General features: G+C 34.7%; 2 protein-coding genes across 6 annotated transcripts in view; one reads left to right on the plus strand and one right to left on the minus strand.

Annotated features, from left to right (window-relative positions):
* Positions 1-21,801, minus strand: part of LOC142339346 (uridine-cytidine kinase-like 1) — a 377,161-nt gene that overhangs the window by 292,500 nt on the left and 62,860 nt on the right. The gene's annotated exons all lie outside the window — the stretch shown is intronic.
* The window catches only part of LOC142339347 (phosphatidylcholine:ceramide cholinephosphotransferase 2-like), a 79,650-nt gene continuing 61,392 nt past the window's right edge, over positions 3,544-21,801 (plus strand). For 3 of the 5 annotated variants that reach the window (XM_075389335.1, XM_075389334.1, XM_075389337.1), the window contains exon 1: positions 4,079-4,605. In XM_075389335.1, coding sequence (XP_075245450.1) covers positions 4,328-4,605 — 278 coding nt within the window. In that variant the 5' untranslated portion in view covers positions 4,079-4,327. Of the gene's footprint in view, positions 3,701-4,077; positions 4,606-21,801 lie in introns of those variants that run through there. The other 2 variants (XM_075389338.1, XM_075389336.1) reach the window with 2 other exon arrangements.

A 21,801-nucleotide genomic window follows, 5' to 3' on the forward strand; every position in this document is an offset into this window, starting at 1 on the left:
TAGGCAAAGATTTTGAAACTTAAAACCGATGCTGGACTATTGACAGTTGCATTGCTGCTAAAGTAAATTGTAGGAACAGAAAACGGTAACAAAAATTTACTGCTGAAACAAATTTTCAGTACGAGAAAGAGTAACAGTTTACAATTCAAGACTGTTTTAAGGACAAGGACACAATAGCACGTTAAATACTGCTCAAAAAAATTTTTCCAATCGCTTTGTTGTTTTATAGGAAGAATGCCGCTGCCTGCGGCTGTTGTTGTGTGAGTGTTTTTCGTGTTGCTCTTTTAGTAAATAGTAACTTTTGTTCCTTTTTCAACGTGACTATAATTATAGCTAACTATAACAATAACTGTAATCATTAATATTACTATTACTTAGATAGTTGATATGACAACAAAATGGAACAAAACAAACAGCAAAAACAAACTACTTTTTCCTTCAATACTGTTTTTCATTTTCTCCTTCGAAAGCTCAGCTTCAAAACCTTGGACCCAGGAACGCGTGAAATAATCTTTGTATAATGCTTTATCTGTTATAGTGCTCTTTACCTTTAAAACGGACTTGGGGCACCTTACAACATTACGCTCAAATGTTACAGAACTTGAGCAAATATATGTTATTTTTTTTGTAAATATGACTCATGCGCTTGGTTGTTCAAACTAATGTACACCCACTACACAGCAGGGGGAAAGGGGATACAAACTAAAAACAAAAATGTCTATATGCATGCATAATAGTTTACAATGGAGTTCCCCCTCAAACCCTAAGACTAATGAGGCAAGTATTTTTGCCCCCTTCCAGATTGTTCTTCAAGCTATATTGTGAAAGATTCCAAAAGTTCTTTAAGATTGATGTTTTTTCTTGTGTGAGTGCGTGTGTGTGTATTTATGCGTGTGTGCCTGCTTGTGGCTTTGTACGTTATGCACCCCCCCCCCCGTTGCACAGCACGTGTCATTACATAGTAAATGAGCACCTGGTCGACTTCTTTTCCCCCGATTCATTTAACCCCGCATATTTTAACAGATCATTTTACCCCTCTATCATTTCATTCCGCCAATAAGCAGGCGACATCAAAAAGCAAGTTTTGTCATAATTACGTGGATAAATTAACCCGACGTTCGGTTGTGATAGTTTCATATCTAGTCTCACGTGCCGCTGAGGCATGGCCATGGCCCGCGAAGCATGGCTAAATGATTATATTGCTAATTTAAAAATACTTTTTTTCATAGAAAGAATTAAATCGGGGTGAAATGATAGAGGGGTTAAATGATACAAGGGTGAATAAATGAGGGTTAATTTATAGGGGGTTAAATGAATAGGAGTCCCATACCGAACACCCAGAGCCTATCAGGCTTGATTCAGACATCTTCCAGAGGCCAAGTCTCGGCAGAGAGATGCAAAAACTTGGATAGCGGAGCCACGACTTGAGACCTCTCTCGGCAGAGAGAGGCCAAGACTTGGGTTTTTCTGGGCAGTGCAGAACCCAAGTCTTGCGGTTCTGTGAGCAGAGTTAAGGTTGAAATCATGAAGATCCGATGATTTTCATTTAATCAGGGCAACTCTCTTACAAATTTGGCTCTCAATTACACGTTTTCTGTCACAAAAAATCATTTGCATGGGAAATTCGTTGACTTCACCCCAAGACTTAGGGCCTCTCTGGGCAGAGAAAACCCAAGTTTTGAATTTCTCTGCCAAGTCTTAGCATTGGTTTCTTCGCGGGACACCATCAGCACCATGCAAACATAACCGACTAAACGTCGGAAGAATTGCTCTTGAACGACTAGTGGGAGCTCTAATCAATTGCAGCCTGCTTCATCCTGGGGGGGGGGGCTAAATGGGACTAAGAAGTTCTATAATGGGTTTCAAATAACCACATTAGAGGTTAACATATACCACTATAAGATTTGAAGTAAAAAATGACACCAGTTTTGGCGCAATTTTCATTTGACTTTTAGCATTAAATTGCCGCCAATTGAGTTCAGCTGCTTGAAATAGTGATTGAGAGGGGATTTTAGATCACGCGAAATGCAAAAAGTCAAGGGCGTAAAAGTCATTCGAAAAGTCAAAATTGTCAACGAAAATTTTTGCATAAAAACATAGCCAGTAGAATACCGGAAACGACTCGAATCGTCGTGCAAAATTATCTCTACCCTAACTTGGACAAAATCAGAATATCGAAAAAAAACACTAAAAATAACAAAAATAGTAGACCAATATCACATAAAAAGCGTTAAAAATTTTTTATTTCAGTCATGCATTATAATCTCTAACCTAACCTTACAAAAATTAGACCATCAAAATAGACAAGAGAACAAAAACGAAAGTAGCACAACAAACCACATTAAAGTGTTTCAAAAATGCCGACAATTCTTTTAGTGCGGGGTTACATAGGTGGGTGGGTGGGTAGATAGGTTGGGGAGGTGGGTAGTGCTGGGGTAATTGGGCGGGGAGTAGCTTGGGGTAGTTAGGTGAAGGGAGGGGGTAGTTTGGGGGTAGGGGTAGGTGGGGGTAGTTAGGTGGAGGGAGGGGGTAGTTTGGGGGGTAGGTGGGGGGGGAGGGGTAAGTATAAGTATGGGCGGGGGTAGGTAGGTGGTTGGGGGGAGGGGGTAGGTAGGTGTAGTTTGGTGGGTGGATAGGCTGGGGAGGTGGGTAGTGCTGGGGTAGTGGGGGGGGGGGGGGTAGGTGGGGGTGGCTAAGTGAAGGGAAGGGTTAGGGGTAGGTGGGGGGTAAGTTGGGGGGGGGGGGGTGTGGGGCGGCAGAGGGGGTAGGTAGGTGTCGGGGGGGGGGGGGTAGGTAGATAGGTGGGTTGTGCGGTGTAGTTTGTAGTTTGGATAATTAGGGGATTTATATAGGAACAAAAAAAACTCAGAATGACCTCTTCACCTTAAACATTACCAGCAGTTCCTAATTACTATATAAAACAAACGAAGCTACTGTTAAAGTCCAATGTTCGAAAACAGAAGTCAACAATCAAAAACGGAGGTAAATGCTCGAACAGAAAGAAGTCAAAATTCAAGTCATGAACAAACCTGCTTTCTGCTTAAAAAAAACCTGTAGAATTTCAATACTCCTCTTCGAGTCGTCAAAAGACACACACGTTTTCAATAATTGCTATGAACTACGTTCAAGAGCAATTAAAAATACCACACGTGCGTCGGGGGTTGCAAATAACATGCACCCACTAATCTGGGGGGGGGCACAAACGGAAAAGATCCGTATTCTGCACGGAGGAAATTTAATTTCTTCTCTGATTTTTTCTCAGCTCCTATTTTGGGCATGCGAAATAACTCCATCCTCCAACGTCTTCCTCTCTTTGTTGTTAACTTTGAATTTCCGTACTATTCACCAGAGACGACAAGAGGAGAATATCTTCTACTTGTATGTGTCAGTGTGTTGAGTGTACATGTCTGTCTGTGCATATTTCGGATCTATTCTGTTCCCCCAGTGTTTTTTATTACTCCCAGTTACAAATTATGTGTTGCTATGTAGAAATAATGCACGTGCGCCTGGGAGTCATAAAACATGTATTCCCACTAAGCTGGGGGAGGGGTTGCCGAAACAGAATAGATCCCAAATTTCATGCGTTTGTTTATTTACACGAGTACGTATGTTAGTGTGGCGTGGCGTGTTACTCGTCTAAAGTTGTGGTGTGCTTGTGTTGGGGGGCAGCGTGAAAAGAGTCCATTGTCTGTCAGAAATGGTATGTACTCTCAATGAAAAGACGCCTTGATGACTCACTATTTTTCCACTATTTTTCAACATCTAATAAACAATGTGCTTTTTTCTTAACTTTGAGGTCTAATTTTTGGTACTTTTATAACCGATATAGACCATGCACAATTATAATGAGGTCTGACCATCCAATACGCTAATCTATAGTTTAGCATACTCAGCCAATGTGTAACTGGTTAATCAATTTATAAAGGCTGCTCAAGATACTCGAGGTTAATACAGTTAAAAACAAACAGTATAAGCATCTCTCAATACAAAAATAAAAATTGAGTTTGAACAAGTCCCTCTCTGACTCTTTTTCTTTTTTAATCGGTTAACATAACCAAAGTAATACACACGTGCTTTGTTTATAATACTTCATTTTTCTTCATTGTTCAATTTGTTCGATTATAAATATGCAATGTTGTCTTGCTTTTAATAAAGTAAGTCTGATAACGCAAACAAGACCAAATGTAAGCTTAAACGTTTAAGAATTTAATCATTGCTGTGCTCATATGTGTGTCCACCTCAAAGCAATTTTCTATTCACAAAGCATGGAAAGTCAAAAGTTACGGAATTTTTTTTGAAACAACTCTGCTGTTGCAATTGACCCAAAATGGAATTGGAAGATTCTGACCAATCACAGAGCGAGAAATTAGTCAGTACGCCTTATGTTTACAAAGCACATCAAGTGAGGTCTGACGTTTTGTTATTTTTCGCAAGTTTGGTTCTGTTTCAATGCGTGGAGTTGTTTATGATGTTCACTGTTACGATGTCAAATGAGAGGATGAATTTAGATGCTCCCGTTCTGTATGATAGCATTCTGTCTGTTATTCCCAAACACAAGGTGGCTGGCAAAATATCGGAGGTCATGCTATTCACATATCAAGTATGGTGAGTAAAAGACACAATCATAATTGCTTTCCTACCCTCTACCCTCCCTCCCCCTCCTCCTCTTCCCGCCATGGTGAGCCTAGAACCTGAGGGTCTTTCCCAATATACCCCCCATGAAATTATAGCCCCGTGTTATGATAATCACCAGGATTGGGGGGGGGGGGTATAATGGGAAAGACCCGAATCTGAAGCCCCATTCCCTGCACACGTAATGAAGGCACGTAATTTTGCCTCCAAAATGGGACGGGTCCAAAACTGGATCTTTTCCGTTTGTGCCCCCACTCCCAGTACTCTTTGCACCCCCAGTTACAGAGCAGGTGTCATTACATATTAAATCATTATGTAAAAACATATTACATGCGTGGGAGGGGGGGGGGGGGGTTGCAAAAAATATGAATCCACCGAGCTGAGGGGTACAAACGGAAAAGATCCCCAAAACTAACGTCAAAATTGACCTTCTCGTTTCATGAAGTAATAACTCAATTTTTGACATGTTATTACACCAACTTGTGATCAAATTTGAAAATTAAGTTTTTCAACCATTGATACCTTGCATTAGTGGTCTTCGCTAACAGTGTATTTTAGACAATAGATAATGGTATCTTATCAGATATCCAATTATAAAGTTAATATCCTGTATGTAAGTTTAACGGTCAAAAGTTGCTCAAAGTATAGCATGTTTTTACGTTTGTTCAACTGTGATTGAGTTTGCATTTGCGTTAAATAATTGTGAAATGGATAAAAGTTTATAAATTGTGATTTCGTTACTTTCTTTGGATCGTTTCCGTTTGTGCCCCCCCCCCCCCACCCAGTACGTTATGCGCCCCAAGTTACTCACCACGCAACATTACATAATAAATCATTATGTAAAAAAATTGCACGTGCGTCTGGGGTTTCAAATAATATGCGCCCACCAAAGTAGTGGATAAAACAAGGGATTCAACCACCATAAAATTTGTCCCTTTCTCCTAACGCTAATCGCGCATGTCGAATCGGGCCAAATTTTACTGTTTGTTGAATCCCTTGTTTTATCCACTACGATATATTAGCTCTAAATTCAATAAAAAATCAATTAAAACCAAAAATAAAACAAAAAATCAAAATTTACATTTCACTCTTTAAGAGCTATTCACTCTTATTCGGAGTGACCCCCCAGTAGAAAGATCGCTCTTTTTCGCTCTTAAAGAGTGATTCCCTCTTTTTTGATATTTTTTTATTTTTTTATACTTTTTATATAAAATTATCTATACACTTCAATAAATTTATATTTTCTTTTAATTTTTCTATATTTATTCCATTAATAATAAGAAATGATACAAAATTATAGTATTTACATGAACAACTTTCCTCTGTTTGGACAATAACTAATAGACTTACAGCTCTAGGACTTTGTCTTTTATCTAATAAGTTTCTACTAAATCCTCTAGTTATTTCTACATCTGGATGTTGTTTCTTTAAATGAGCCCGTATCCCATCATATCTCACAACAGAAGTACCATATGCACAATTAACTTTAGCTGAAGTACAACTTCTACATGTATACTTACTCTCATCAAAATCAGTTAGTGGTTTTACATAATTACATTTATTACAACTTCTAATTAAGACTTCTGGGTTAAAGTTAGGGTTAAGGTTAGGGTTAAGGTTAAGGTTAAGGTTAAGGTTAGGGTTAAGGTTAGGATCTGAGTTAGAGTTAGAGTCATAGATAGAACCAGAACTAGAAGCAGAACCAGAACCAGAACTAGAACCAGAACCAGAACTAGAGCTAGAACTAGAACTAGAACTAGATTCATTTTTTAAAGAACAACCCCATGGAGAAAAATTATTAGCACAAATACCACTTAGTATTATATTACCACACATACATTTATCAGTTTTATCTTTATGACATGATTCATAATGATATTTATGAAAACAGCAATGTTTCCATATTTATAGTTACACTCTAAACATTTTAAAAGCATTTATAATGGGGTAAACTTTAATATTTACCTAATCATTTCGTGGGGTAATATTTAACCATGATTTCGATTAAATCTTTAGTATTATCTTTAGATGTGATACACTCAGCTAAATATTTATTTCCTAACGTATTGAGTGTATTAGTTTTACATCTCTTATCTAAAATCAATTCAAGGTCTAATTCTTTTTTATCTCTAACAAAATTCATAATCTCTTCTCTAAATTCTTCATTGTTTCCATATAGTCTGGTTAAAAACTTTCCCCACTTTCGATTTAAAGTCCCATCCTCGTCGTTTATATATTCTTCTTGTATTGTATTTCGAAGATCAGTGAACGAACTTTGTTCGTGGTTTACCAAACTGCTTCGCAGATTGGGTTTTGCCCATGTTTCACTATCAGCAAAGCTACTTCGCAGATTGGCAAAGCCACTTCGTGAATCATTATCCAACTCTTCTCCATATCTAACGTTAACTAATGTATTTACTCTACTCAACATTGTACTTGCTCCCATTGCTACACTCCCAGCATTTCTTGATATTATATCAGGATAAATATAACTATATATAATTGAACCTGAGCTTATAATTCCACCAATAGTTGATAAACTTTTTATACCCTTTCCCATAATCTTTTCTTTAGTTAGAACATCATTCTGTGTTTTAATATTATTTAATTTAAGAAGTTTATTAAAATAGAACATATAGTTATCGTGATTAATAACAGTTTTATCCGTAGCATTATTCATGAGTGGTTTCATATATGCTATAATTTTATTTATATCCTCTCTTTCTAATTCATCTTTTAAACTAAGAGCTGTTAAATCAAGGAAACCAACTCTTGAATCATATATCATTGTTCTATTACTATTAATAATAATAAAATATTTTCCTTCTTATTATATTTAATTATAACATAACGAAGATCATCTGACATTCCATCTGTACGATTATAAAGGTTACTATTTAACTCACTAATTATTTTACTAAAGTCATGTTCACATTTATATATCTCATTAAAGTTTTTAAATAGATCAGGTCCATTATAAGTTGTTAAATCAATATTATCACAACTCATTCTTGCTGTATTAATTATTTGAGCTGGTTTATGACACATTACAATCACTTGCATATTATAACGTCTTCCTTCAGTAAAATAATAAGCAATATCCTTATTTAACCTATCACCCATATCATCAAGTACTATTACACAATTTTGAAATTTATGCATATTATTTTTTGTGATCATATTTATATCACATTTATTAAAACCAGTATAAAGGATCTTGAATCTCCTTTCCAGGATCTATCCAGTCTCTCTCATCTTTACACACTATAACTATATTTTTAGCGTTGTCTTGCTTTTGGTTTTGGTCTTCGTTTTGGTTTTGGTTTTGATCAATGAAACTGCTTCGCAGATCTTGGTTTTGGACTGAGTATAATTTTGAGTATCGTCTAATAAAATATGTTTTCCCTGTACGAGTTCCACCATAAACAATAATACGTAATGGTGACTTTTCATATTCAAATCTAACTAGACTCCTATTCATAAATCCACCAAGGCCTTCATCTAGTTTTGTATATTTAATTGGTATTGAATCATATAATAAATATCAAATTCAAATTATAAAAATAAGAAAAAAAATTATACCACCTTTATCAATTTTTAGATATAAAGTTTATTATATAAAAATGCTTATCCTTTTGAGGAATTCAATAATAAATTTATTATTGATAATAATGCTATGAGTGATATCAGAATAAAAGATATAGGTAAAGATATAAGTCTAACACAAATTGAAATTGTAATGAGAGATCAAACTCCAGATAACACAAGTGAACCTAACGTCAACATTATTGTCAATCTACATCCAACTGATGATACACATTGGGTTTTAGTTATAAGAAGAGAAGGTGGTCCTGTGTATTACTTTGATAGTTTTGGTGTCGAGACTCCACCATTATTCTTAGAAGAATATGTTGATCTAGGCTCTAATTAAAGAATTCAACAATATGATGACTCTTATTGTGGGGCTTATTGTTTATATATGATCTATCTAATTGATAGAGGATTAAGAATTTAAAATGCTTTGAATATTCTAGTTAATCAAGTTAAATATCCGGGAATATATAATGAGTGTTTTTGTTTAGGTTGTAATGTTAATGTTAATGTTAATGATAATGATAATGTTAAAGTTAATGATAATGATAAGGATAATGATAATGCTAATGATAAGGTTAATGATAATGATAATATTAATGATAATGATAATGATCTACGAAGCAGCTTTAGTAATAATGATAATGATAATGATAATGTTAACGATAATGATAATGCTAATTATAATGTTAATGATAATGATCTACGAAGTAGCTTTGCTAATAATGTTAATCATAATGATAATGATGATGTTAATGATAATGTTAATGATAATGATAATGATAACGTTAATGATAATGTTATATATCAATTTGATGAAAAACATGGCGAAGCATCGGTTGAACCGGTTCCCGGATGGACGATGTCCTATGGCGAAGCATCGGTGGAACCGCTTCACGGATGGACGAAGTCCTATCAAAAGGCTAAACCTAACAACAAAGAATGTCTTCGTAACAATATTTCTATAAACACAAATGAAGATCTACAATCATGGCTAAATGATGATGATATAATTACTGAAGCCACATTCCCAGATAACTTTAGATGTATAATATCTGGTCCTAGAGAATGTGGTAAGATATTCTTATTAAAAAAAACTAATTCTAGCTAGTATATATTTTGATAAATTATACATCATTGGACCTACTGGTGATCAATACAATGGATTAGAAGAATAAACGATAAAGCAACTATAGAATTTATTAAAGATATAAAAGATTTACCATCTCCTGATAAACTATCCAAAGACTTAAAGAAACTAATGATTTTCGATGATGTTAGAGACAAAGAACCAGTTATTAATGAATACTTTTGTAGAGGTAGACATAATAATTGCAATATGATATATCTTAATCAAAACCTGTTCTCTCTGGATAGACAGAGTGTTAGAGAGAACTGTAATCTATTTATTTTATTTGAACAGAGAGGTAAAAGTCCTAGCATCGATATATCAAGATTTCTTTAATAATGTTGAACTTAGTTATAATGATTTTGCTAATATATGTAATGAGCTATGGAAAGAGCCTTATAATTACATTGTCATTGATATAACTAAAATTAAAAATATTAATGGTAAACTATGAATTAATTGGGATCGGAGAGTTTTATAATTAAGTATGGTGAAGCATTGTTGAAGACCCATAAGTAAAAGTATGAGTATCGGGGAACCTGCTTCGCAGATAAGTCTAAGTAAAGTGTAAGTGTAAGGCTAAGTCTATGGTTATCAGGAACTGCTTCTGACCATTACTAAGTCTATATCTGTGACTAAGTATAAGTCTAAATCAAATGTAAAGAAAAACTTAATACATCGCCATTAAAGTGTATAGGTCTTCCATGCTCATCTTTAATATGAAATTCAATATATTCTATTCTATCTTTAGTTACATTTTGATACAAGATATTAGTTGGTATAATATTTATTAGATAGCCTGGTGGGTCTGTTAGACTAAAAGTATATAATATGTCTGTGTTATTCCCATTATCTTTAACACCAGATATCACAATACACTGAATGTAAATAGTACTAAAACCCATAATATCAACAATTTTCTGCGACGTATATTTACCTTTTTTATAAACTGCTTTTCTAAATCCTAGTAATGGGGCTATTGAATTTTCTATGTCGAAGTTAGTTGCACCTTGTTTTACTTCCATTAAACTTTTCATTGTATTCTTATCAGATTCTATTATAACATTACCATTAGTTTCTTCTTTTATTAATTCTGCTATTTCGAATAATTCATATGCTCCTGGTATATAGCTAAAATACGGGTATCTGACCACGTTTCACCCTTGATATCATATATGAATTGATTGTTCCTTCTATTCACATTAAACACCGAATTATAAACAGATAATCTAATTAAACCTAATTTTGATGAGTTAAGTATAGGTTCGCTAAAGTTAAATTTTTCTGTTGGCTTTATCATTCTAAAGTTAAGTGTATGCTCTTCTATAGTTTTAGCTAAAGCTTCATGTATATTTTGCAGTTCTCTTAAGATTAAACTATCGGTGAAGCCGCTTCGTGGTTCAGTCATTTTTTATTTTATAAAAATGGATTATAATTTGGACACAACTTATGATTATAATAATGATATACACAAAAGTAAGATTATAAAATATAAACCAAATAATCTGGCAACAATGAATACGGTTAATACCAATATTAATATCATAATCAATAGAGAAGAGAATCACTTAAATTTGCGTGATTCATATCTAGAGATAGAGTTTGTTGTATCAGATGATGCTGGTGGTGGTGGTGTATTTGCTAATGATTCTAATATCAGATTAGTTAATTATGGTATGATGGCATTGTTTAGTTCAGTTAAACTTGAAAATAGTGGTGGTAGGACTATTGAATATATAGATCATTGTCATCCTAATCTATTGATGTATAAGTTATTAACTAGTATTGGTGATGAATATGAGAGTGGTTTTGTTAGAAATCAAGGCAATAGAGATTGTCAACTTAAAGGTGACCATATTGCTGCACAAAGAGGTCATATAAATATGATGATTAAGATGAGTGATCTATTTGGTTTTGTAAATGATTTAGAAAAGATTTATATGGTTTAGGATTTAAACTAATATTAAAAAGAAATAATAATGATAGAGCTCTATTTAGAGTTAATGCTAATCCTGGTGCAGTTGCTAATGATGGTAGTATAGAAATTAGAGATATATCATGGTGTGTGCCCAGTATTGATCCTAGTAATGACAATAGAATTATTGTGCAAAAGGGTTTAAGTAAAAAGAATAATGTAGACTTTAGTTATTATGAAAGAAAGACATTTTATAAGAATGTGTTCAATGCTACTAACTTCTGGTTTGATCTTGGTATGGAAAGTGGTATGGAAAGACCACAATATATAATAGATGGTTTTGAAAATAATAATGTTAGTGAACAAACTCATGATGCAAGTACATTTGATGTAATGAATGTTACTGAATGTTATTGTAAGATTGGTAGTGAGTTTTATCCCGAGGATAGAATGAATATTAATTATGGTACCAATAATTATAATGAGGCTTTTGAAGAGATTGTTAGTTTCAATAAAGATTATAATGGGCTACCACATAATATAAAACCATATATAAATCATAGAACATTCAAAAGTAGTTTTAGTATATATGTATTTGATACTAGATATCAAAGTGATCATATAGGACCACAACCAATACAACTTAATTTTAAATTTAGTGCTGCAGTTGCAGATGTTATATGTCAAGCATTAGTATTAACTAGAAAGGTTATTAGTGTGAATAGTGATGGTAATAAAATGGTTGATATTGTATCATAGGCATAGTCTTAGTTATAATTAAGTCATAGTTATATTTAAGTCACAGTTATAAATATAACTATAGTCATTGTAATTATTTCCTACTAGTCTTAACAAAACCCCTAGCATAAATAATATCCAGTTTCTTTTTATTCTCTTGAGATAGACCCTTAGCTTCAAGCTTAATCTTTTCCTTGGGCCTTACCTTAGGCTAAGGCCTAATAACAACAAAGGGATTATACTTTTTAACTTCCATTATTTTTATATATAGAAATGAGTCTTTTAAACAAGTTCAAAACTAATTCATAATGTGTTGGAGGTAGACATTATAGTGGTACTAATAATATAAGAGCAGCTATTACTTCAAAAGGAACTAAAATGTTAAAGGGTAATTGTGTTAAATGTGGAAGGAATAAGTCAATGACAGTATCTGATGCAACAATAGAAGCTGAGGGATTGAAAGATTTCTTTAAAAGTGTTGGTAAAGCTACGGTTAAATTTGGAAAGATAGTTGCTAATAATCCAGTGAGAGCATTAGAAATAGCGAGTAAAATAGGAAGTGTAGCTGCATCTAGAAACCCTAGAGCTGCTTTATCAGCCACACTTGATTTAATTAAATTTGCAACTACTGGTGAAGGTATAAAGGTAATACAAAAAGGAAGAGGGTTATACTTAGGTACTAAGAAGAGATAATTACTTGATTATCATTATGATTATATTGTTTATATTTATGTTTATGATTATGATTATGATTATATTTTTGATTATGATTATGATTATGATTATATTTTTATTATGTTTATGATTATTGATAAATATTAATACTAAAATTATTATTACTAAATACATTATTATAACTAAACACTAACAACTTTAGTTTTAAAAAACACTCAGCTTGTTTTTCATGTTCTTCTTATAATCCTCATATACCTTAACTAATTCATTATACTCATCATTATCTATTTTATTATCATTCATTGATTTAGTATATATCTATTAAACTTATCACTAAACTGTTTACTTAAAATATACATTTGTGAAGACTTTATAATTTTATTTCTAACTTTAGTATTAATTGTTTTTGATAATGAACAACAAACAGTTGCTGTAGCAAAAACTGTTGGTATAGAATAAGCTAATCCTATACCTGTTAATGCAACTGATGTTGTTGTTGCCGTTGTTGCTATTGATGATAATACTATTTCTGTTATCTCAGCTACGTTAATATAATTTTTATATCTGCTTAGCTTCTTATTATAGTTATTAGTTTCAGTTTCATAATAATTTCTAATATCTTTTATAATGTTAATATTGTTGTTAAATTTATTATTAGCTTGAATCTTTTCGTTTATCAATCTTTCTGATACTGATGACAAGTCTGGATATAGTAATCTTTTACTTGGTGCTGTTGGGTTAGTCATAGTTTTGGTTATTTTAATTAGTAAAAATTCTTTCTATTTCTTTCTTTATATCTTCTTGTTTAAAACCATAATGCTTCTCTAGACTTTCTTGTTTTTTATTATCAAGTAACGTACTTCGTAAAAGTATAGCAATTATATATTGTTTTTGTTGTATAGAGAATGTTTAGAAGTAAAAAGAGCAAGAGAGAATCTTGAATTTCTACGCAACTGTTTTCTATCACGCTCAGGCAGATCTGCGATTGTGTGTTTTCACACCTATCGGCCAATGACTAAGTACCAGTTGGTACTGGGTTTAACCGCTAACAAAGCTAACACTCAAGATTTACAGATTCTCTCCAAATGGTGAGGTGTTAACAGGCAACAAGTAGCAATATGAAACCAAAGAAGTAACATCTCCGGTTGGAGGTAACAAGACATAAATAAATATGTATATAGTTTAACAGTGTTTATAATAGTAGTTGGTATGCTTGGTTGCTTTAGGTGGAATCCTCCACCACACTCCCCTCTCTGCTATTCTTTGGCTTTAGTCAAAGAGTTTATCGAGGGCGGCTATATCTTCCGTATTCAGAGAAGATATCGAGCTAATTGTCGCGGAGTCGCAGTTGTCTTCTTCCATTTGTACTATTTCGACGGGCTCGTCGATGTTGTCGCGTTCTTCCGGCATGTCTTTGTGCTTATCTTGGTTGTCTATCTTAATGTTTTTGTTTAAGTCTCTTGTTGGTTGCTCTACCAGTTGGCAAACTCCGGATGGTGTGTCAGAGTCAATGTTGATTGGTTGTTTGTTTGTTACCAGTTGGTTGTTGTTTGCAGTGTCGTCTTTTGGGTTATCTTGTGAGGTGGTCGCTATGATGTGTAGTTGTGGTTCTACTGGGGTTGATTGATGTGCTGGGATTATAGATATGAGGTCAGTGCGTGGGCTCGTATTGTCCGCTGGGGTGATGGAGATAAGTTGTGGTTCGTGTTCCTGGTTTTGTTTCTTTGGTGAGTGGGCTATACGGTGGATGATTTTGTCTATCTTTCTGTTCACTCGTTCCGGGATGATTGTATTTTTTGTTGCTGGAGTTGTCATGAAGGCCGTTGGATCGTTCGAGGTGTAGATCTTAATGGGGCTGCCTAGCGAGGAGTCTGAGATTAAGTTTATGACCTCTATTGATTTGTTTGCTTGTAACTTTGTTGTGTCCAATCGGATCCTTGGGGATTGAGATAATTGGCGTTGGCGTTCCTTGGCTTTATTTAGTTTTGAATGGGCGATTGCTGCTTCCTTTGATTTTTTCTCGAAATCGCTGATGGGTTTTTGGGGTCGTTTGATGGGCTTCTGTTTTCGTTTGCGTTCTTGTGGTTTCGTCTTGCTGGGTCCTGGGATGTCCGGTTGTTGCGACGGTCCTGGTTGTGGGTGCTAGTGTATGTCATTCACGTTGTCTGTGCATCTGGGTCTCTCCAGTTGGTGTTTCTGCTGTGATTGTTTGGCTTGCTTCTTTTCTGTTAAAAGAAATTGTTTTATTTTTTCTTGGTTTCTATTGTACTCTCTTACGGTTTTACATGCCACGAATTGCATTAGTCTTGGTTTGGTTTCGTTTACTATTGCCAAATCTTTTTTTCTTATTACTGTGTTTTTTCTGGTGTTTGCGTCAAGTGTTAATGTTGTAGGTGAGTAGTTAGTGATAGTACCGTCTGGTATAATATTCCATAATGGTCTTAATGTGCCACGTGGTTCAGGTGCTCTTCGTGCGAGTGTTTTTCGTGCTACTTGTTTTCTTGTGTTTGTTATTGTTGTTGTTTTATCACCAAATGTGAGCATTAATTTATCAGGTATTGTTTTTATTGGTGAAATATTCTTACGTTTGACGGCTTTTCTCTTCACGTTTTGTAAAGTTGACTGGTCTGATGATTCTTCTTCTTCGATTGGCGGGTGTAATTGGATGTCTAGTTCTGGTTCTGAGTCTGATTCAAGGTTCCAGATGGTGTCTGCTTTGAGCATCGGTTGCTTCAGTCCTCTCTTCTTATCTAAATAGAATTTTGTTATATCGTTGTATGATAGGTTTTTTGTTGAAGTTTGAGTAGTGATGTTTGATATCGGTGTTTTGTGTTTTCTGCCGAAGTGTGCAGTGAATGGTGATATTTTTGTTGTTGTGTTGGGATTCTTTTTTTTTCTTGTATTATTTCGGCTATCTTATCAGCAAGTTTAATTTTTGACCACTTGGGGTCGGTGTTTAGAACTGAGAGGCGTCGTTTAATTGTTTGTATTAATCGTTCTAACATACCGTTTGCTCTGTGGTCTCCAGCTGGAGCTAGAATAAGTCTAATATTATGGTTGTTACAAAAAATTTCGAATTGTCTTGATTTAAACGCTTGGGCTTGGTCGCATCTTATGTTTCTAGGTATTCCATGAAATTTTATGTATTTTTCTAAGTATTCTATTGCTGTGTTTGTGTCGCAATTGTGGTAGACTTTTGCGTGTGGATATCTTGAGAATCTGTCAACTGATGCTAATATTTATGAGTCCTTCTGTTGTTCGTCAGTTATGGGACCGGCGAAATCCAATTCGATTTCTTCATTTGGTTCATAGAGTGGTGGTAGGTTTGCTATTTTTGATTTGGGAATTATTGGCTTTAAGTTCTTACCAATTTTGATGCACGGATTGCAGTTCTGTGTCAAAGTAACGATTTCTCTATGGATTCTCGGAAACCATATGAGATTTGCGAGATGCATCATTCCCGATTGTCCAGGGTGGTTGCGGTGTATTGAATTCATAACTAATTTGCGTAATTGTGTGGGTATGAAGAGTTTTCCATCGTAGAGCATACAACCAGTTGGTGTCGTGCTGAGGTCTCTTTTGAGGGAGTGCCAGTATCTACTGAAATGCTTTAATGTGTCCCAGTTCTTCTCTTCAATTATTTGGAATAAGTTTTTGCTCTGCGGATCGCTCCTGGTGGCTTCTGCTATAAAGTTTTCTCCGAATACTCTGTATAGTTGTTTCAAATAGTCGGGAGAGTTTTCGTGGTCTATTTCTGGAAGGGGGTAAAAGTGTTCCATATCTGTGAGGGCTTTTCGTCCTTTTCCTATGTTGGATGTTTCTTCAGTTTGAGTGGCAATGGTGTTTGTTTCTTTTGGGGTTGACATGTTTTCTCTTTTCTTTCTGTTTGGTCCTCGATGACGTTTTTTGATTGGGACTGTATAAGTGTTTAATTGGGGTTTATTTCTTGTTGTGACGTGTACCTTTCTGCTAAATAAATTGTTAACTAAAGAATTTTTTCTACTGGATAATGATTTAAATAAATGATTTGGAATATAGGATTTGGATGATTTATAAAGATGATTTGTATTGATTGAATTTGGGGTGATATGATTTTGGATTAATTGTGTATTGTTCGATTTATTCAACGTAAGAGAAGACAACAGTTTGGTGGCGTGTAAATTGCAAAAAGCGTTTTGTTTTGTTTTGTTCAGATTGGAATGATTTGTGACGTCATTTAATGTTTTTCGCTTGCGTGCGATTTGATTGGTTAATTTTCTGTGCGTTGTGTGTAATGTGTAGTGTATTGCTTCTATAGTGTTTATAACGTGAATCTTGTCAATATTTTCACCAGTTCGTTGTGAGTTCGGATTGCGGCTCAGATAATCCGCGAATCCCATTTTTGCCAGCGATGTGTTCTACTTTAAAATGAAATGGTAGTGGTCTGTCTACCCATCTGGTTAATCTACTCTGGTATTTTTTATTGCCTCTGTTGTTTTTCATGGCTGATAATAGTGCTTGGTGATCCGTTTGGAGAGTGAAATGTGATCCAAAGAAGTAGTATTTGAAATGTTCAAGTGACCAAACGACGGCTAGTAATTCTAATTCATTTTTGCTGTACCTTTGTTCATTTGTGTTTAAAAATCTACTGGCATACGCGATAGGTTGCCATGTGTTATTTTGTTTTTGTTCTAGGCATGCGCCTAGGCCTTCTTTGCTTGCGTCACATTTTACTCTTGTCTGGCATTTAATATCGAAGTGTTTTTGTTCCACTATTGTTTTGATCGCTTCTTTTATTCTGTTAAATGCAGAGGTGTGTTTATCCTCCCATTCTAGTTTTTTGGGTGTTTTTTGTGTAGATTTTTTTAGTAGTGGTCAAAGGGGTGCACTTAATGTCACTAGGTTTGGTATGAATTTAACCAAGTGGTGAATGGTTCCCATGAATGATCTCAGTTGTTTTAGTGTTTTTGGGTTTTCCAGTTGGATTATTGCGTCTGTTTTCCGTTTTGTGGGTGTGATTCCTTCAGAGTTAATTTTGTACCCTAACCATGTAATTTCTGTTAGGCCAAATTCGCATTTGTGCAAGCTGATTGCTAGATTTTCTTTGTCTAATCTCTTTAATGTTTTGTCTATTTCGTTTTCATGTTTTTCCAAAGTTCCTTTAGAAATTATTATTATGTCGTCTAGAAATGCGTTTGTTGAGTTTATTCCGTATAGTGTTGTGTCCATTATTTTCTGAAATGTTGCTGGGAGGTCTGTTAGGCCATAAAAGCCGTTAAGGAATCTGTACGTTCGGGTTGCGTTGCCTCCTAAAATGTTGAAGTTGCAGTGTTTTTGTGTGTCGGGGTGTAGTGGTAGTTGAATGTATGCGTATTTGAGGTCTATTTTGCTGAAATATAGTGTTCCTTCAGTTGTTTTGAGGTCAGATATTTTCATTGCTATTTTGTCTATTAGGTGGTCTATACGTTGCCTTTGATATTTGTTCTTGTGTATTGCGTCGTTGAGTATTTTTGAGTCCAATGCTAACTTGATAGATTGATCTGATTTGACTGTTATTACTACTAGACTTATGAAGTATTCGTCTGAAAATGAAGTTAGATTTTTAATTTGTTTTTCTTCGATTAATTTTTTGAGTTCATTCTCTTCTTTTTCTGTTAAATGGAGTGGTATTCGTCTACCCTTGTGTTGTGTTGGGATGAAATCATTTTTGAATGTTGACTTTGCTACGTGATTTCTTGACCTACCTAGTCTCGTACATAGGTGTGGGTATTTGTGGAATATCCATTTGGATATTCTTTGGTGTGTATTGGATATATTGAGTAATTTTTTCTCACCTTGTGAATGTGGGGGTGTCATTGTGAGGTGTAGGCCAAGTTTGTCCATAATGTCTCTTCCCATGATGTTTATTGTGTCTGTGTCTTTCAGTAGTATGTTGCAGTTTTTCGCGGTACATGTACCTGAGGTAATGTCCACTTGGATCGTGCCGAGTATATTGATCTTGTTGTTGTTGAAACATCTGAATTCTCGTAGTGATTTGTTGGGCTGTTGGATTTTTGTGTTGTTATCGACCAGTAGGTTACGGGCAGTTTGTATGTTCATGAAGCTCCTGGGGCTTCCTGTGTCTGCTAACCATAATGTTTGTTTTTGTTGGTGTTTGTTTTTAGCCAAAATTCTCCTCTTCTGGTCTGATTAATGTCGGTGACTTTTTCATTTGTGAAGTTGATTGATTGAATAAAATTAGTCGTATTTTGCCAATCTTCCATCATTTCCCTGATATAGCAAGTCGATTCTGGGTCGATTGTTTCTTCTGCTGTTTCATGTGCGTCTTCGGATTCCTCTTCGTATATGTTTCGCATTATTTGTGTTGTTTTTCTTGTAACCAGTTGGTTGTTTCTATTTTGTTGTTGATGACCTGAGTAGTTTAGTAGGCTCGTGTAGTTTTGTTGTCGTCTTTGTTGTGCATTGTATTGTGATCGTGGGGGCATCTCTGAACTACAGAGTTTTGCAAAGTGGCCGATCTTTTTGCATATTCTGCAGGCTTCGTTCTTTTAGGGGCATACATTTAGGTGACCCGGTAGGAATTTATTTCCACGTCGTCGGCTGTCTTGTATTTGTCCAGATTGTGGTGTTGGGAGAATGGTCACTCTATTTTGGCGTTATATAAGCTGTATTTTCTCGAACCATGGGTTTTGTGGTGCTGGGTTTGTGTTTGTATTTATCATCTTTTGTTGGCTTTCTTGTCCTCTTTCACGGGCTAGTGCATACTGTAGTGTTTCTGACGGATTTCTTTTTTCTGAAAGTAGATCCATCTGGATCTGCTGGTTGTTCATTCCTTGTATGAAGATGCTTTTTACGAGGCTTTCTTCTAAGTGTTCCCAGTTGCATACCGATGCGTGTTTTTTGATTCGTGAATGGAAGACTTCTAGTGATTCGTTTTCTTTTTGTCGGCATCTGAAGAATTGGAATCTATCGAATGTTTCGTTCCTTGTTTGTATAAATGCATCTCTGAGTTGTTCTACTAGTGCGCCCGTGGTGCATTTTTGTATGTCTGTGTGTGGGAATCTTTGGTGGAATATGTTAGTTGCTTGTGCTCCTAGTGAAAGGTATATGTGACTTTTTGTTTTGTTGTCGGCTTCATCCCACGGTATGTTATCTACCTGGGGTCCTTTGTCCTCTATATCTTTGCAGGTGTTTTTCCGGTCGGTGCGTCTTTTGACATTTCTTTGTTCACTTTGCCTTCTTTCGGCTGTTGTTTCGTCGGGTAGTGCTGGTTCGTAGTGTGGCTCTTTGGGGTAATCTAGTTCCTCGTTTTCTGGTCTAGGTTGTAGTAATTTGTCCACTTGGATGTTTTCTTTGACCATTATGGCTAATTTTACAGTAGCTAGCCATTTTTCCCAATCTTATTCCGGCTGGTGACTTTTGTCCCAGAAGAAGTGCACTCCAAGAGTAGAGCGAGCCATAGTTGACTGCGCCATGTTGTATAGAGAATGTTTAGAAGTAAAAAGAGCAAGAGAGAATCTTGAATTTCTACGCAACTGTTTTCTATCACGTTCAGGCAGATTTGCGATTGTGTGTTTTCACACCTATCGGCCAATGACTAAGTACCAGTTGGTACTGTGTTTAACGGCTCACAAAGCTAACACTCAAGATTTACAGATCCTCTCCAAATGGTGAGGTGTTACCAGGCATCAAGTAGCAATATGAAACTAAAGAAGTAAGATCCCCGGTTGGAGGTAACAAGATATAAATAAATACGTATATATTTTAACAGTGTTTATAATAGTAGTTGGTATGCTTGGTTGCTTCAAGTGGAAACCTCCACCACAGTACTATTGTCCTTTTATTCTTTAAAAGGGCTTCATCTATAAAAGAAGTAGTCTTTTTATTAAATTCTTTAAATTCTTTTAGACCCGTAGTAAACATATCATCTAGTTGTAAGTTAGTGATGTTCTGATTAAACTTATTATTATCAAATTCTTGTTTTAATTGATGATATTTAGAGATAGTATCTGCAGCAACTTTATTACAAAACTTAACATTATTTCTGACTTCATTTGTTGATTCAATAAACTCATTAATTAGTTCTTCATTAACTTGTGTTTCATTTAGTTGTAATGTTTTATTTGTAACTTTATCAAAGTCACTCTTTCTTAGTTCAGTTACGTTTCTACGTAAAATGTCTATTTTATTAGAAGAGGATAAAAAGTTATTGTCACAATACTCTTTATTAACAACATCTTTTTCATCTATCGGAGGATGTACATTTGTAATTTTATAGGTATCTTTCATATCAATATTATCATTATCTTCTAGGAATAACCCATGAGCCTTACTTAGTGTTAAATTGTTTGTTGATGTTGATGTTGATCCGAGAAGCGGGTTCCCCCATGGACCTCCTGTCATGCTTCGCCATTGATGTTTAGCCTGATTGAATCTGTTTCTTGTCATCTCTGTATTTGTTTACAGAAAGATTTAAATTTAATGATTCTAAAACTTTATTAATAGATTCAAAGTCAAACTCGGATTTTAATAATTCCTGTTTGTAATATTTACCTTCTGTTATCTCACTATTAATATCTTCTATTTTATATGTTGGTGGTTGTGTTTTTAGAACTTCATTAACTTTAAACTATTCTCTATTCCAATTAGAAGTGTATCCCTTAGAGAAGATATTACGTTTATCCGCATTTCTAACATAATCACCAACTTTAAGTTTAGGTTTAAAATTCATATAGCATTTAATAGCATTTCATCATATTATCCATCATGACCAGTTTTGTTTCTAGTATTAATAATTCTAATCTTTCTATTAAACTATTTGGATCTGCAAAGCAGGTTCCCTGATCCACGTAGTGATGGCAACTTTGTTGGTTAGGGTTGCTATTTAAAACCCTGCCAAATACATCATCTTTTAACCCTATTATACGTTTTATTGTTCTATATCTAGAGCCTTTCTTATCCCCTTTTCCTAAATCATATCTAATGTCCTTTAAAAACCTTTTAATTTTGTTTTCATCTTCCTCAACATTATCATCATATGTTATATTTCATTTAGTAAGAAAATCAGTAAATCCTTCTGAAAACTCATATACATTATCCCTAACTAAAAATGCACCCTGCTGTAGAGTTTTGTCAACGCCAT

Source organism: Convolutriloba macropyga, chromosome 5 (assembly GCF_964194025.1).
Source record: "Convolutriloba macropyga chromosome 5, txConMacr16.3, whole genome shotgun sequence".
In the NCBI taxonomy this organism is placed as follows: domain Eukaryota; kingdom Metazoa; phylum Xenacoelomorpha; order Acoela; family Convolutidae; genus Convolutriloba; species Convolutriloba macropyga.